Source organism: Eurytemora carolleeae, unplaced genomic scaffold (genome assembly GCF_000591075.1).
Source record: "Eurytemora carolleeae unplaced genomic scaffold, Eaff_2.0 scaffold430, whole genome shotgun sequence".
Classification (NCBI taxonomy): Eukaryota; Metazoa; Arthropoda; class Copepoda; order Calanoida; family Temoridae; genus Eurytemora; species Eurytemora carolleeae.
Window position 1 is genome coordinate 9346 of NW_019397707.1, and position 12673 is coordinate 22018.

General features: G+C 33.4%; 1 protein-coding gene across 1 annotated transcript; it reads right to left on the reverse strand.

Moving 5' to 3' along the window:
• Positions 1-374: 374 nt before the first annotated feature.
• LOC111715578 (uncharacterized) lies at positions 375-12306 on the reverse strand. Its single transcript, XM_023490938.1, has 14 exons — positions 12246-12306; positions 11974-12022; positions 10197-10235; positions 8989-9047; positions 8381-8419; positions 7705-7798; positions 6432-6472; positions 6175-6239; positions 4619-4693; positions 4263-4365; positions 3359-3404; positions 2850-2934; positions 2411-2434; positions 375-458 (listed from the first exon to the last, which is right to left on the reverse strand). The coding sequence occupies exons 2-14, from the start codon at positions 12011-12013 to the stop codon at positions 431-433; spliced, it is 738 nt and encodes a 245-aa protein (XP_023346706.1). The 5' UTR covers positions 12014-12022; positions 12246-12306; the 3' UTR covers positions 375-430.
• Positions 12307-12673: the final 367 nt, after the last annotated feature.

The following is a 12673-nucleotide window of genomic DNA, read 5'->3' on the forward strand; positions in this document are numbered from 1 at the left end:
CCTGTGAATAAGCTTAAGAAACCACTCTTTTTCCAGAGACACCCTGTGGATAAGATTAAGAAACCACTCTTTTTTCAGAGACACCCTGTGGATAAGCTTAAAAAACAATCTTTTTTCAGAGACACCCTGTGGATAGGCTTAAGAAAACCACTCTTTTTTCAGAGACACCCTGTGGATAAGCTTAAAAAACAATCTTTTTTCAGAGACACCCTGTGGATAGGCTTAAGAAAACAATCTTTTTTCAGAGACACCCTGTGGATAGGCTTAAGAAAACAATCTTTTTTTCAGAGACAGCCTCTGGATAAGATTAAGAATGGAACTTAGCCAAAAATATATTTTTACCTTTTTTTGATTGATTGATTGAAAACCAAAAATTTTGCTAAATTTAGATTTATTTTATTATTATTTACATTTTTATTTACACAAATGTTCATCCGAAGGTTGGTACACAGCTCCTTCTGAAAAACAAAGAAATTATTTTTTGTTGAACATTGTCATATATTAAAAAGTTTTGAAAAATAACCTAATTTACCTAATCAAACATAGTCATTACTTTGGTACTTAGTCATGTTAGTATTTTTTCCATATTGTAATTGTTAAGGGTGAGTTAAATTAACATAATAAATTAATGAATCTCAATTTCAACTTTTAATTGTGGCTTTATCTGTGAGCATCATTAAAAAAAACTTTGCGGTTTTCATAATATTTTTTTGCGCATTTTCAAAATTTGGGCCCGATCGGTTCAGCCGTTTTGACGTTTTTTTTTTAATACAAACAGACACCCAGACATGCAAAGTTTATATATAGATAGTTTGAAAATTAATCATTTAAATGCTATAACTCTACATAGACACATTATTAATCAAACTAACTAACAGAAATTTGATCTCAAAAGATTCGATTCAAAAAGAAATTTGATTAAATGTTGTTAACCTTGGTTTAAAAGGATTTAACAAAAATCAAATCACTCTTTGAATCAAAGGAATTGACTCTTTGCCACAAACTCTGAATTTATAATCCCTATGTCTTTGGAACCCAATGTCCTACATCTTTGATATTTCAAACGTCTATCATTTGATATAACAGAATTCATAGTTTGAAATATCTAAGGTCTACGACATTGGAATCTAAAGATATATGGTTTAGAAAAGTAGAGTTTATGGCAAAGACTCAATTCCTTTCTTTAATATCAAATTTCCTACCATGCATGCTTTATCCGAAACTACTCAACACACAATCCATCCTAAAAATGAGGAATGGTTTTTGCTCTACGTTAGATGGGAACTCTTGTATTGTGACTATCGAGATAAATGCTTGATCTCAAGCTTTGTTAATCTGCAGATTTGTCTAGTCTATATTCGATATTCTGCATGGTAATCATAACATCGTATGAAAGAGAGCCTTCACATGTAAAATAAATAGTTTTAACATAGACCCTAAAATTAAAAGTGCCCAATGGGCATATCGAGATCAAGCGAATGAGTATACAACAAAAAAGTTTCAGCTTTGGTCAAAGCTTAGAAAAATAAAAATCAATGAAATTGACATTTAGACATGGCCTCATACCAGTTCTTCATATTTAGACATGGCGTCATACCAGTTCTTCATATTTAGAGATGGCCTCATACCAGTTCTTCATATTTAGACATGGCGTCATACCAGTTCTTCATATTTAGAGATGGCCTCATACCAGTTCTTCATATTTAGACATGGCGTCATACCAGTTCTTCATATTTAGACATGGCCTCATACCAGTTCTTCATATTTAGAGATGGCTTCATACCAGTTCTTCATATTTAGTGTACAATCATTTGAATAACGCATTATAAAGAAAATTTAACTAAGCTGTTAGATATTAATAATCCTGATCTCCTGATCTTGATGTCTATTTTTTAATGTAAGAACCTGTAAAGAACGACACTATAGTTTCAATAGAAGTAAATATTTCCATTTTCATAGCGCCGATTGCAGGATTCATATCTCTAATTGGATGATGAATAGATAGAAAGATAGATGTAACCGCTATGCAAGTTCTATTGGTTCAGAATAGACAACAAACACATGACTGAACCCTGATTGGATCAGGCGCTAATGGAGTCGGCATACTAGAGTGACGATTAAAATGATTGAGATTATTGATCTTGATATCCACATTTACAAGAGATTTTTAAGTCTTTTTGAGAATAACAAAGATTTGTTATCTCTATTTCTATTTTAGTTATTCCTCCATTGATAAAAGCTTCCTTCAACCCCTGACTGGGTACGATTACCATCGTAAAGAGATCAAGCATTGATATTGATCTCCACAGTACAAGAGTTCCCAGCGCTTTTATGCATAGCTCTTTTTGAGATTTAAAAGATTTTGTTAAATATCCATTAAATTTAATAATTTATGATAAAAAAGCTTAACCTGTAACTGCTCCATATTCTACCCCTGAAATAACAATAAAATGTGTTCTTTCAAAATTAAAAAAAAAATTTTAAAAATTGTGGCGAGTTAAAATAAAACGTGAAAAATGTCGTTTTTCGTATACTTATAACTGTAAAATGATTTCATTTTTTTATTGGAGGATTTGAAATAATCCTTTTTTTGTTTTTCTGTTCTGTTGATGAACAAAAACGGATATTTAAAATTCGGTGATGGCGATGGACCAAACCTCTGTAGAGTAAAAAAGTAGATGTTAGTTCCACATTTATTGAAAATATATTTCGGTCTGGGTTAATCCTCGTCAGTTCTAACGGATATTTTTCCATTTTTACCATGTATGAAAAAACATATTTGTTTTGACTGCCTCTGAAAATTTCTTTTGCAAAAAAAAATGTTTTCTTTAATTATCTAAGAAACTGACCTGGCACAATCCTTTTTTTGTTTTGTTAGAAAAGACAACGGTGTAAGATTTCCACTGACTTTTTCACAAGTTAGTTTTTCATCTTCTAAAATATAAATTTGATTTAATGGCGGACTGAGCACTAATCTTTCTAATACTGATTATTTTAACCTTAGTCGGATCAAGAACGTATAGAATATCTGTATTTTTCTCACGAATACTGATTATCTTTAATTAAAGGTTCTCGTGGTGTGCGGATTTATGCTACAGAAAAAAGGTGTTAGGTACTTTGGTACTTTCCCAAAGGCATTTTCCCAAAGGCATTTTCCCAAAGGCCTTTTCCCAAGGGCGACTTCTCAAGTGACAATTTCCCAAGTGTGCAATTTCACTTAATGATTGTGATTTAATAACTGACTTCTAGTAAAACTATTTGCTTTGTAACAACATTTAATACACTTAATTATTACTTAAATTAAATTAAATTAAATTCAACTATTCAACAGTTTTCTTGTTTTAATTGTGTTACTTACCTATTGATAAAAAGTCTTTACATTTGATGACAGCTGGACTTTTCAACTAAACAAATCATAAAAACTTCAAGAACAGAAATCTATATAAAAACCAAGGGACATTCACAAGCAGCCGTAGTACATTTGAATTTCCGAGCCGGGTCAATCTTTCCGGTCCCAGTTTGTACTGTATCGCCTGGACATTGGGTAAATAAAAAAGACACTCAATAGGACTAGCCGGTGCAACAAGGTTGACGCGGTCAGACTTTAGGTTGAATTTACTTTTACTAAAGGGTAATTATGAAAGGTAACGACATTAGAAATGAAAAACGTCAAATGTTTGCACAATTGTGTTCTCGACGTAGCTAAAAAAACGTTTTTATCCGGCTACAAATCAGAATTAGGAATGGGCACCTTTTTTTTGAACAAACAAAATTTTTTAGAACAACCGAAAATTTTCTTAAAAATCGAATGAAATGGATCGTTTAGCTAGAGATGAAATATGATCGGTAAACAAAACGTAGCGAATGATTTAATATCGTTCAAATGAACTTGCAAAAAACGATTCCTTTTTTACTAAACAAACACATTTTTTAAAAGATTTGGCAAAAACTAACGTTTTTTACTAAACGAACGAACTTTTCTAAAACACAAAAGTTTTTTTTGAACAAATTTTTTGCTGAATGAACAATTTTATTGAACAAACGGTTTTATAAAACAAACATTCAGCTAAAAAACGAACAAAAAAGATGGAAAATTAATAAAAATCTTTTATAATGAACAAAATCAATCTTGAAGGATTAAAAAACCCGAACCATGGATCATTTACGACCTGTAAAACAAGGAAACAAGTCAAATGTGCCCATCTATAATCTAAAATGCAATTTTCATTTAGTTTTACGTAAATTTTTATAATTATGATTTCCTGAAAGCATTCCAGTTTCCCCTCATTGCTTACAAATAAACTGGTTCCTGCAGTACAAGGGTTGTTTACACATACACCCAGTTGAATGTGTACTTTTGACAATCTAAACAATTAATCTTAGCAAAAAACTTGTATTTTTAACAGACATTTTTAACAGACATTTTTAACAGACATTTTTAACAGACATTTTTGTTCAATAATCAAAAATTTATCACTGAACATTATTTTTTTTTAAATACTCTCAATCATGCAATTGAATATTTCTCAATAAAATCAATATCAGAATATCAACCAATCAATCGTAGATGCATCAAGTTCCAACTAATCAATCAATTCTTAAAATATTTAATAATTACTTGTTTAAAAAGTGTTCCCTCGCATGTTTCCTGGATTTTAAACAGCAGCTCTTAATTTTTCCTTCGTCAGAACATCTAAAAAATGTATTCCACTTTAGTTTAAGTAGAAGTAAATATTTCCATTTACTGATAGCGTCGATTGAAGGATTCATATCTCTAATTGGATGAGATAGATAGAAAGATAAATGTTACCGCCATTCTATTTCTATTGGTTCAGAATAGACAACAAACACATGACTGAACCCTGATTGGATCAGGCGCTAATGGACTCGGAAGTCAGCATACAGCAGTAGTTTAATCTGTTCCTTTTGAATAATTTGCAAATTTGATCTGCTCTACTGACATAAGGGTTTCCAATTGGAAATCGTTTCCCAAAAATTTCGCATTTTTCGCGAAATTATTTGTTTTCGTCGAAAATGTCGTACTTTTTCGCATTCCGTTCGTAAAAAAAGCAAACAAATTTCGCATTTTTTTCCTTCGGTTCGGCAAACAGATTAATGCGAAATTTATCGAAAAAAAAGCTATTTTGTGCAATTTTTCGCGAAATTGTGCATATTTTTCTGCAAAATTCTGCATCGTTTTGCACCCTTTAGCAAAATTTGCTGGAAACCCTACTTGACATTTAAAACTATTTTTGAACACTTAAATAAATGTCGAAGATTGTAATTTTGTTTAAAGTATAATAATGTCTAAAAAGGAATTTTTTTGGCAATACAAAAAAATCACCAACAACATTAAAACTGCTGACAAAAGGACCTCACAAATTAAGAAAAACCAACAAGGAACCCTACATTTCACTCCTGTATGCCGAATCCATCAGCGCCTGATCCAATCAGGGGTCAGTCATGTGTTTGTTGTCTATTCTGAACCAATAGAAATAGTTTGGCGGTAACATCTATCTTTCTATCTATCTCATTATCCAATTAGAGTTATGAATCCTGCAATCAGTGCTATATCAGTAAATGGAAATATTTACTTCTACTGAAACTATAGTGATTTCAGCTAATGCAAACCAGCCAAGATCTTGACAAACAACCAAAAGCCAAAAAACAAAGCTTATGTAAACTGTATCAATTGTGGGCGCTCTACAAAAGTTACTTGCGCATTTCTACTGCAGGATAACATTTAGGAATCATCAGAAATAATCTGAAGCAGGCATTGTAATCTTTACATGACGGGTAACTTAAAACTACGCTCACACTCCCTCAAACAGCAGCAATACAAACCAAACCAAACCTTTCGGATCAGCTTATGAAAACCAACCAAGAACCTTTCGGATCAGCTTATGAAAACTAACTAAGAACATCACAGTTTACACCAGCTTTTGTAACTCAATAAAGACCCAAACAGGGGTAGCCAGTACATTTGATTTCCCGAGCCGGGTCAACCTTTCCGGTCCCAGTTTGTACTGTGTAGCCCAGACATTAGTTAAATAAAGCAGACAATCAATAGGACTAGCCGGTGCAACAAGGTTGACGCGGTCAGACTTTAGGTTGAATTTACTTCTACTGAAGGGTCAGAGGTGCGTGCAAACGGCTAAAATCAAAGAAACTTACTTATGATTAAACTGATTAAACTTAGTTTCCAAAACGTTATTGAAAATATTTTCCCCCTCACTACACTGCAAATTAAACATCATCGTTAATAGTCGTGTTTTTTTGGGGATTAATTTGACATGAAAAAAAATAATATTAAAAGAATTAATAACTGTTTTGAATGTTTAAAGACTTATTAAAATAAAAAAATATTAAATTCACTAATCGGACTAAAATAAAATTAAGAAAAAATCATATTTGATGATTAATCAATTTTCCTTATCTTCGCAGCTGTAGTCTGCATCACACTTAACATCAGCTGAAATGTTAAAGATAAAGTTTAATTAGAAATTGGAAAAAAAAAAACTGTAATTAGAATAAAAAGAGGGGCAACAACTAAGATATTTAATTTATTTCGGATCAATTGGGTTCAGTAAATGCCTTATGGAATCTTTCCTGATGCTGTTTAAAATGATAAACCATTAAAAACTAGAAAAGCAGAATATTTCTTCATCGATTTTTAAATAAATTTACCACTAGATGCTGAAGGAAGTTAGTTATTACATGCAGTAAAAAGTTTACAGAATCATTGTTTCATGTGTAATAGATCCAGAATAATCACCCAATATACTTTTTCAGCTTGTAACACCTACATGTGTGTAGCACAGGGGGCTGAATCTTAGCTACCTCTCCGTGTGTATTGGCCTGAGTGTACACTTCGGATAGTTTACTGATAAAGGATGTTAAGAGATAATGGCATATTCATACAGTACAAACATCAAATATGCAGTACGCTTTCGGAGTACAAGGGTATGGGGAGGTTTTGTATCTTGAATTTTACTCAGTTTTCTCAGAACAGTTTATTATCGATGAAATATTGCTCTGTGAAAGCCTGTAATAGTACGTCTTCCTGTGAAAATGTAATCCTGCACACAAATAAAGGTGTAGTGGATTTTAATAGTTACATGGAAAACAAATTCTCCATTTAAATATTTTCAGAAATCACCCTGAGTACTGTAATATACAGATTGATCTTTGGAAGTGAAGTACATGGCCTGCATAATTAGTAAAGGATTAGCGTACATCATCACTCTATATACTATAACCTCGTTGGTGTAGCATCTAGAAAGTGGATTTATTCTTAATTGATTTAAGAAGATTTATGCTATTAACTTCTCAAAACTATATTGGCACCAAAGGCCGAATTTAAAGAATTTGAGCCACGGTTTAAATTTAAGCCGCGGCTTAAATATGGTTGGTTTCACATTAAATTGTATCAAATGTTTCAAGATTTAAGCCGGCGCTTAATTTAAACCGGGTTTTGGCGGATTTAAGCCGCGATTTAAATTCTTTAAATTCGGCCTCAGGCTATCAACTTATCATTCTTAACTGCTTCAGTAAATGCTTTTTTTATGGAACCAAATTGATCCAGAAAAATCTAAGAGAAATTTCTTTTTAAATGTAAAGTTAAAAAAATTACAGATTTTCCAAGATTGAAAAAAAGAAAAATTGGAAAAATCAAATATTCAAAGAAAGAAGAGATGTTCTCACTGTATCTGGCAGCTAATGCCTTTGGTAGAATAATTTGTCCTGGAGCACAGTTAGTTCCTTCCGTAAACTCTACTTGGCATTCACCATTCTCATCCTAATCAATCAATCAATCAATTGATCAATCAATCAATTATTACAATTAGTTCCTTCAGTAAACTCTACTTGGCATTCATCATTCTCATATTGATCAATCAATCAATTATTACAGTTAGTTCCTTCCGTAAACTCTACTTGGCATTCATCATTCTCATCCTCATCAATCAATCAATCAATTGATCAATCAATTAATTATTACAGTTGGTTCTTTTAGTAAACTTAACCTAAGATTCTTCATTCTCATCCTAATCAATCAATCAATTAGTCAATTAATCAATTTATCAATTGCCCAAACTATGAAGAAATCAAGTAGTTTACAATATAATTTAACAGTCAATTAATCAATTAATCAATTTAAAAATCAATGAATGAGTCCATTAACTTATCAAATCTCCATTTATTATGGGTCTTACCAAATTACATATTTCTATACATGAGCTGGGACAGAACTGATTTAATTTGACAAATTTAAACAAATGTATAATTGGTTACAAACTGACTAAACCCATCTTTAATTAGCTCTTTGTATTCAAAAGTTCCCACCAACCCTTCTTTTTAAAATATTGACATTGAATGTTACCTGAACTTGACCCACAGGGCAAGCACAATCAACACCTCCCTAAAATACTCAAAAAATTAAAGTTTAAATTTATTAAACATTAAAATGTATTCGTAATGAACACTCCGAATATAACATACATGGTGACGTTTTTTTAAATTATTTTTAATGATATTTTAAATTATAGTTGTGCAGTTTTGTGCTAAATTGAGAAAGGGTAAGCAAGACAAATTTAGAGGAATATCGAGCAAAAAAAATGTGCGAAATTCAGTTTAAATTTCCCCTATAATTTGGCGTAAGTGAGTGTGAGCTTCACAAATTTGATATTCATATGTTTTGGTAATTTCCATTCAACTTTAAAGGGACTGATCGGTAAAGTATGGTAGTTGAACTGAGTGTGCAGTAGTGTAGAACATTTGTTTAGGATTCATTTGAGACATATGAAATGCTTTCACGATGTATAATTACTGAGTTTGAGCGCAATACTGCATACTCAGTTCAACCACCATACATTACCGGTCAATCCCTTTTTTGACTATTTTAAAAATAGAATAACTATTCTCCATTCTATTTTTTTCATTGAGTTAAGTTTGTGCGGTAAATTTTGTTTGTTTCAGTTTCCAAATTACCTGATGATTTAACAAGGGATCCTGTTTCAGATCTTTACATGTCTTAGTTCCACATCTTTCTAGATTTATACATTAATCTTCACTTTTACCTTAACTTTCCCTTGAACCAGGGGTGTAAATATTCTCGAAAAATAATTTTTCTCCCCCCCTTTTTTTGAAAATCCCCCGAAGTTTAATATGCATGCTTGCAGCAAATAAAACCCGTTTTATGGTTTTATTGCCTGAATTAGGAAGAATAAATGATTTTTAGGAGAAAATCAATTAAGATTTGAGGAAAAAGTATCAAAAAGAATAAAAATATTGGATTTTGCTGTCCAATTTTTCATTTCCCCCCAATCATCAAAAATCATCCTCCATCCCTGAAAAATGTACATCGCTACCTTGACCTTACCTTTACCTTGGCATTGACTTTACCTTGACCTTGACTTTACCTTGACCTTGACTTTACCTTGACCTTTCCTTTACCTTGACCTTGACCTTAACTTTACCTTGGCATTGACTTTACCTTGAACTTACCTTTACCTTGGCATTGACTTTACCTTGACCTTACCTTTACCTTGACCTTGACTTTACCTTGACCTTGACTTTACCTTGACCTTGACTTTACCTTGACCTTGACTTTACTTTGACCTTGACTTTACCTTTACTTTGACCTTACCTTCACCTTGACCCTAACTTTACCTTTACATTGACTTTACCTTGACCTTGACTTTACCTTGACCTTGACTTTACCTTGACCTGGACTTTACCTTGACCTTGACTTCACCTTTACTTTGACCTTACCTTTACCTTTACCTTGACCTTGACCCTAACTTTACCTTTACTTTGACCTTACCTTTACCTTTACCTTTACCTTGACCCTAACTTTACCTTTACTTTGACTTTACCTTGACCTTACCTTTACCTTGACCCTAACTTTAACTTTACTTTGACTTTACCTTGACCTTGGCTGTACCTTGACTTTACCTTGACCATGAATTTACTTTGACCTTGCCTTTACCTTGACCTTGACCTTGACTTCGCCTTTACCTTGACTTTACCTTGACTTCAACCTCAACCTAAAATTTTCTAATCCCTCTATTTTTGCATCCTGAAGTGTAAGCCTTGAAATTTCAAGCTTAGAATATTTGATCATAGTGTGAAATATTTAAGGTCTACGACAAAGGATAATAAAATCAAAGTTTGTGGAAGATACTCAAATTCTTTACCTCCGTTCTCAATACAGTGCTCTTTACAGTGTCCAACTCCTGAAATCAAGAAAACTTAGAATGGTGAATGGAGAAGCAAAGTTCTATTAAGGAGAAGTTTTGATTTAATTGCCTGACCTGATCTGAACCCATCCCAATCCTTTCTGAACCCTAGTTCATGACCCCTTCTAAACCCTCCTTACCCCTCCTAACCCATCCCAAAGCTGTTTGCCCCTCCTGACCCATCCTGACCCTTCCTAACGCCTACAGACCTCTTCATACCTCCAATGATCCCTCTCCTAAACCTTCATAACTCACTATACCCCTCCCAAGACCCTACTAACCCCTCTTTGCCTCTCGTGTTCCCTTCTGACCCTAACCAGCCCAATGTGACCTCTCCTTACCGTTCTTGTCCTGTTCTGATATCTTCAACCAATTATGACGCCCACCTAAGCACCTCTTCCCTAGGGCTGGGCGTCGTTCCTGGGGAACGATTGTTCTTTCACAGGAACGAATGGAATTATCAAGAACAATCTCATCATTCCGAAAAAAAACAACGAACAAATAGAACACGTTCTTAAAACAACTATTAAAAGAACTAATGTGGAACAAAGAGAAATTGCTTGAAAAGAATGATAAAATCAGGAATGCGTTCTTATTATCAGGAACACTGAAGGTAGTATTGATTTAAGCTTTTTTAATGATTTTTTTAGTTATTGGCAAAAGTGAGATTTTAAAGTATTTTTATTTTTATGATGTAATTATACTTTAATGAAATACATGCGTAATTTCAAGGTATAGAGTAGCATTTCCGATTTACCTTTGAAACCTTCATTTCTCCATCCTTTCTGAAGCAAGAAATGCATTAGTCACTTTGTAGAGAAACCACAAATAAAAATATTCAGTTTTCATAATGGGAAGCATGAATATTTAATGCAATACTTGATCAGACAAAGCTTTGAAGGGTATTGTTGTGAATCAGAATTGACATTATGTCTGCAGTCACTTTAACCCTATTCCTGCTGGGGGGGGGGGGTTCNGTCAAAGAAGGGAACAAAACTGGGATGGAACCGTTCTCGACTAAGAGCACAAAGAACAGAATAGAACGGGATGGACCGTTCTTGACTAAGAACACCAAGAACAGAACAAAAGGGAACGTGGATGGAAGGATTGGACAAAGGAACGAACAAGGACGGAACGATCTAGGTGAAGGCCCTTGTTCTTGTTCTAGAACGGAACGATTTAAAAGAAACGGAATGTGCCCAGCCCTATTTCTGCATGATCCATGTACAAGCCCTTCTTACTCCTTCTAACACCTTCTGACCCAAGGTTGTATAATAAGGTGAGATACTCTGGATGCGCTCCAATATAGGTAAAGACGACCTTAACATCAATGGACACTCTTATACCTCATTTGGCGTCACTGCTTATTTATAAAAAAAAAAAATTTTGCGGTTTAATATATACAATATAAACGAACTCAAGAATTGCATTTTTAAGCTTTAAACTTGTTAGCACTATCAATATTTGTTAAATCAGATACGTCCATCGAGAGTATCTGAACTTATATACAACCTTGTGATGGCCCTTTTGACACAAACCTGCTCCTCCTGATTCCTCCTGAACCCTTCTGACCCCTCCTGACTCCTCCTAACACCTCCTGACCCTTCCTGGCCCTTCCTGTCCTTTCCTGGCACCTTCTAGCCCACTTGACCCATTCTGACCCCACTGAACCATCTGACCTATCCTGACACCCTCCACGACCCTTGACCCCTAATTACCCGTCATGAGTCCTGACCTGTTGAACCATTAACTTGTACAAACTTAAGATTAGGCATACAGGGACCCTGAAATAATATGTAGAAAGTAAAAAGCCAAAATCCAAAGTTCTGCAACAGAAAAAAGGGGAATTTTAAAAATTCCATTTTTTGAACGGTTAGCTAAATTTCAGATATCTTCTTCATGAAGGTGGTTTTATTTTGCCCGTTTGTTTATTAAATCTTTAAACTGTTAAACGAATGCCCAGCCATATTCTCAAATCCATTAAATAGAAATTTAAAAAATGGAGACCTGGGTGTTTGCTTCATAACATTTAAACTCAATTATATTTGTTAGTTTTCCCTCTTCCAGACAAAACTTAAATAATAAATCTTGATCTTGATCTTGATCTTGATCTTGATTTTAATCATGATCTTGATCTTGATCTTGATCTTGATCTTGATCTTGATCTTGATCTTGATCTTGATCTTGATCTTGATCCTGCTCTTGATCTTGATTTTGATCTTGATCTTGATCTTGATCTTAATCTTGATCCTGATTTTGATCTTGATCTTGATCTTGATATTGATCTTGATCTTAATCTTGATCCTGATTTTGATCTTGATCTTGATCCTGATCTTGATCTTGATCTTGTTCTTGATCTTGATCTTGATCTCGATCTCGATCTCGATCATGATCTTGATCTCGATCTTGTTCTTGATCTCAATCTTGATCTTGAT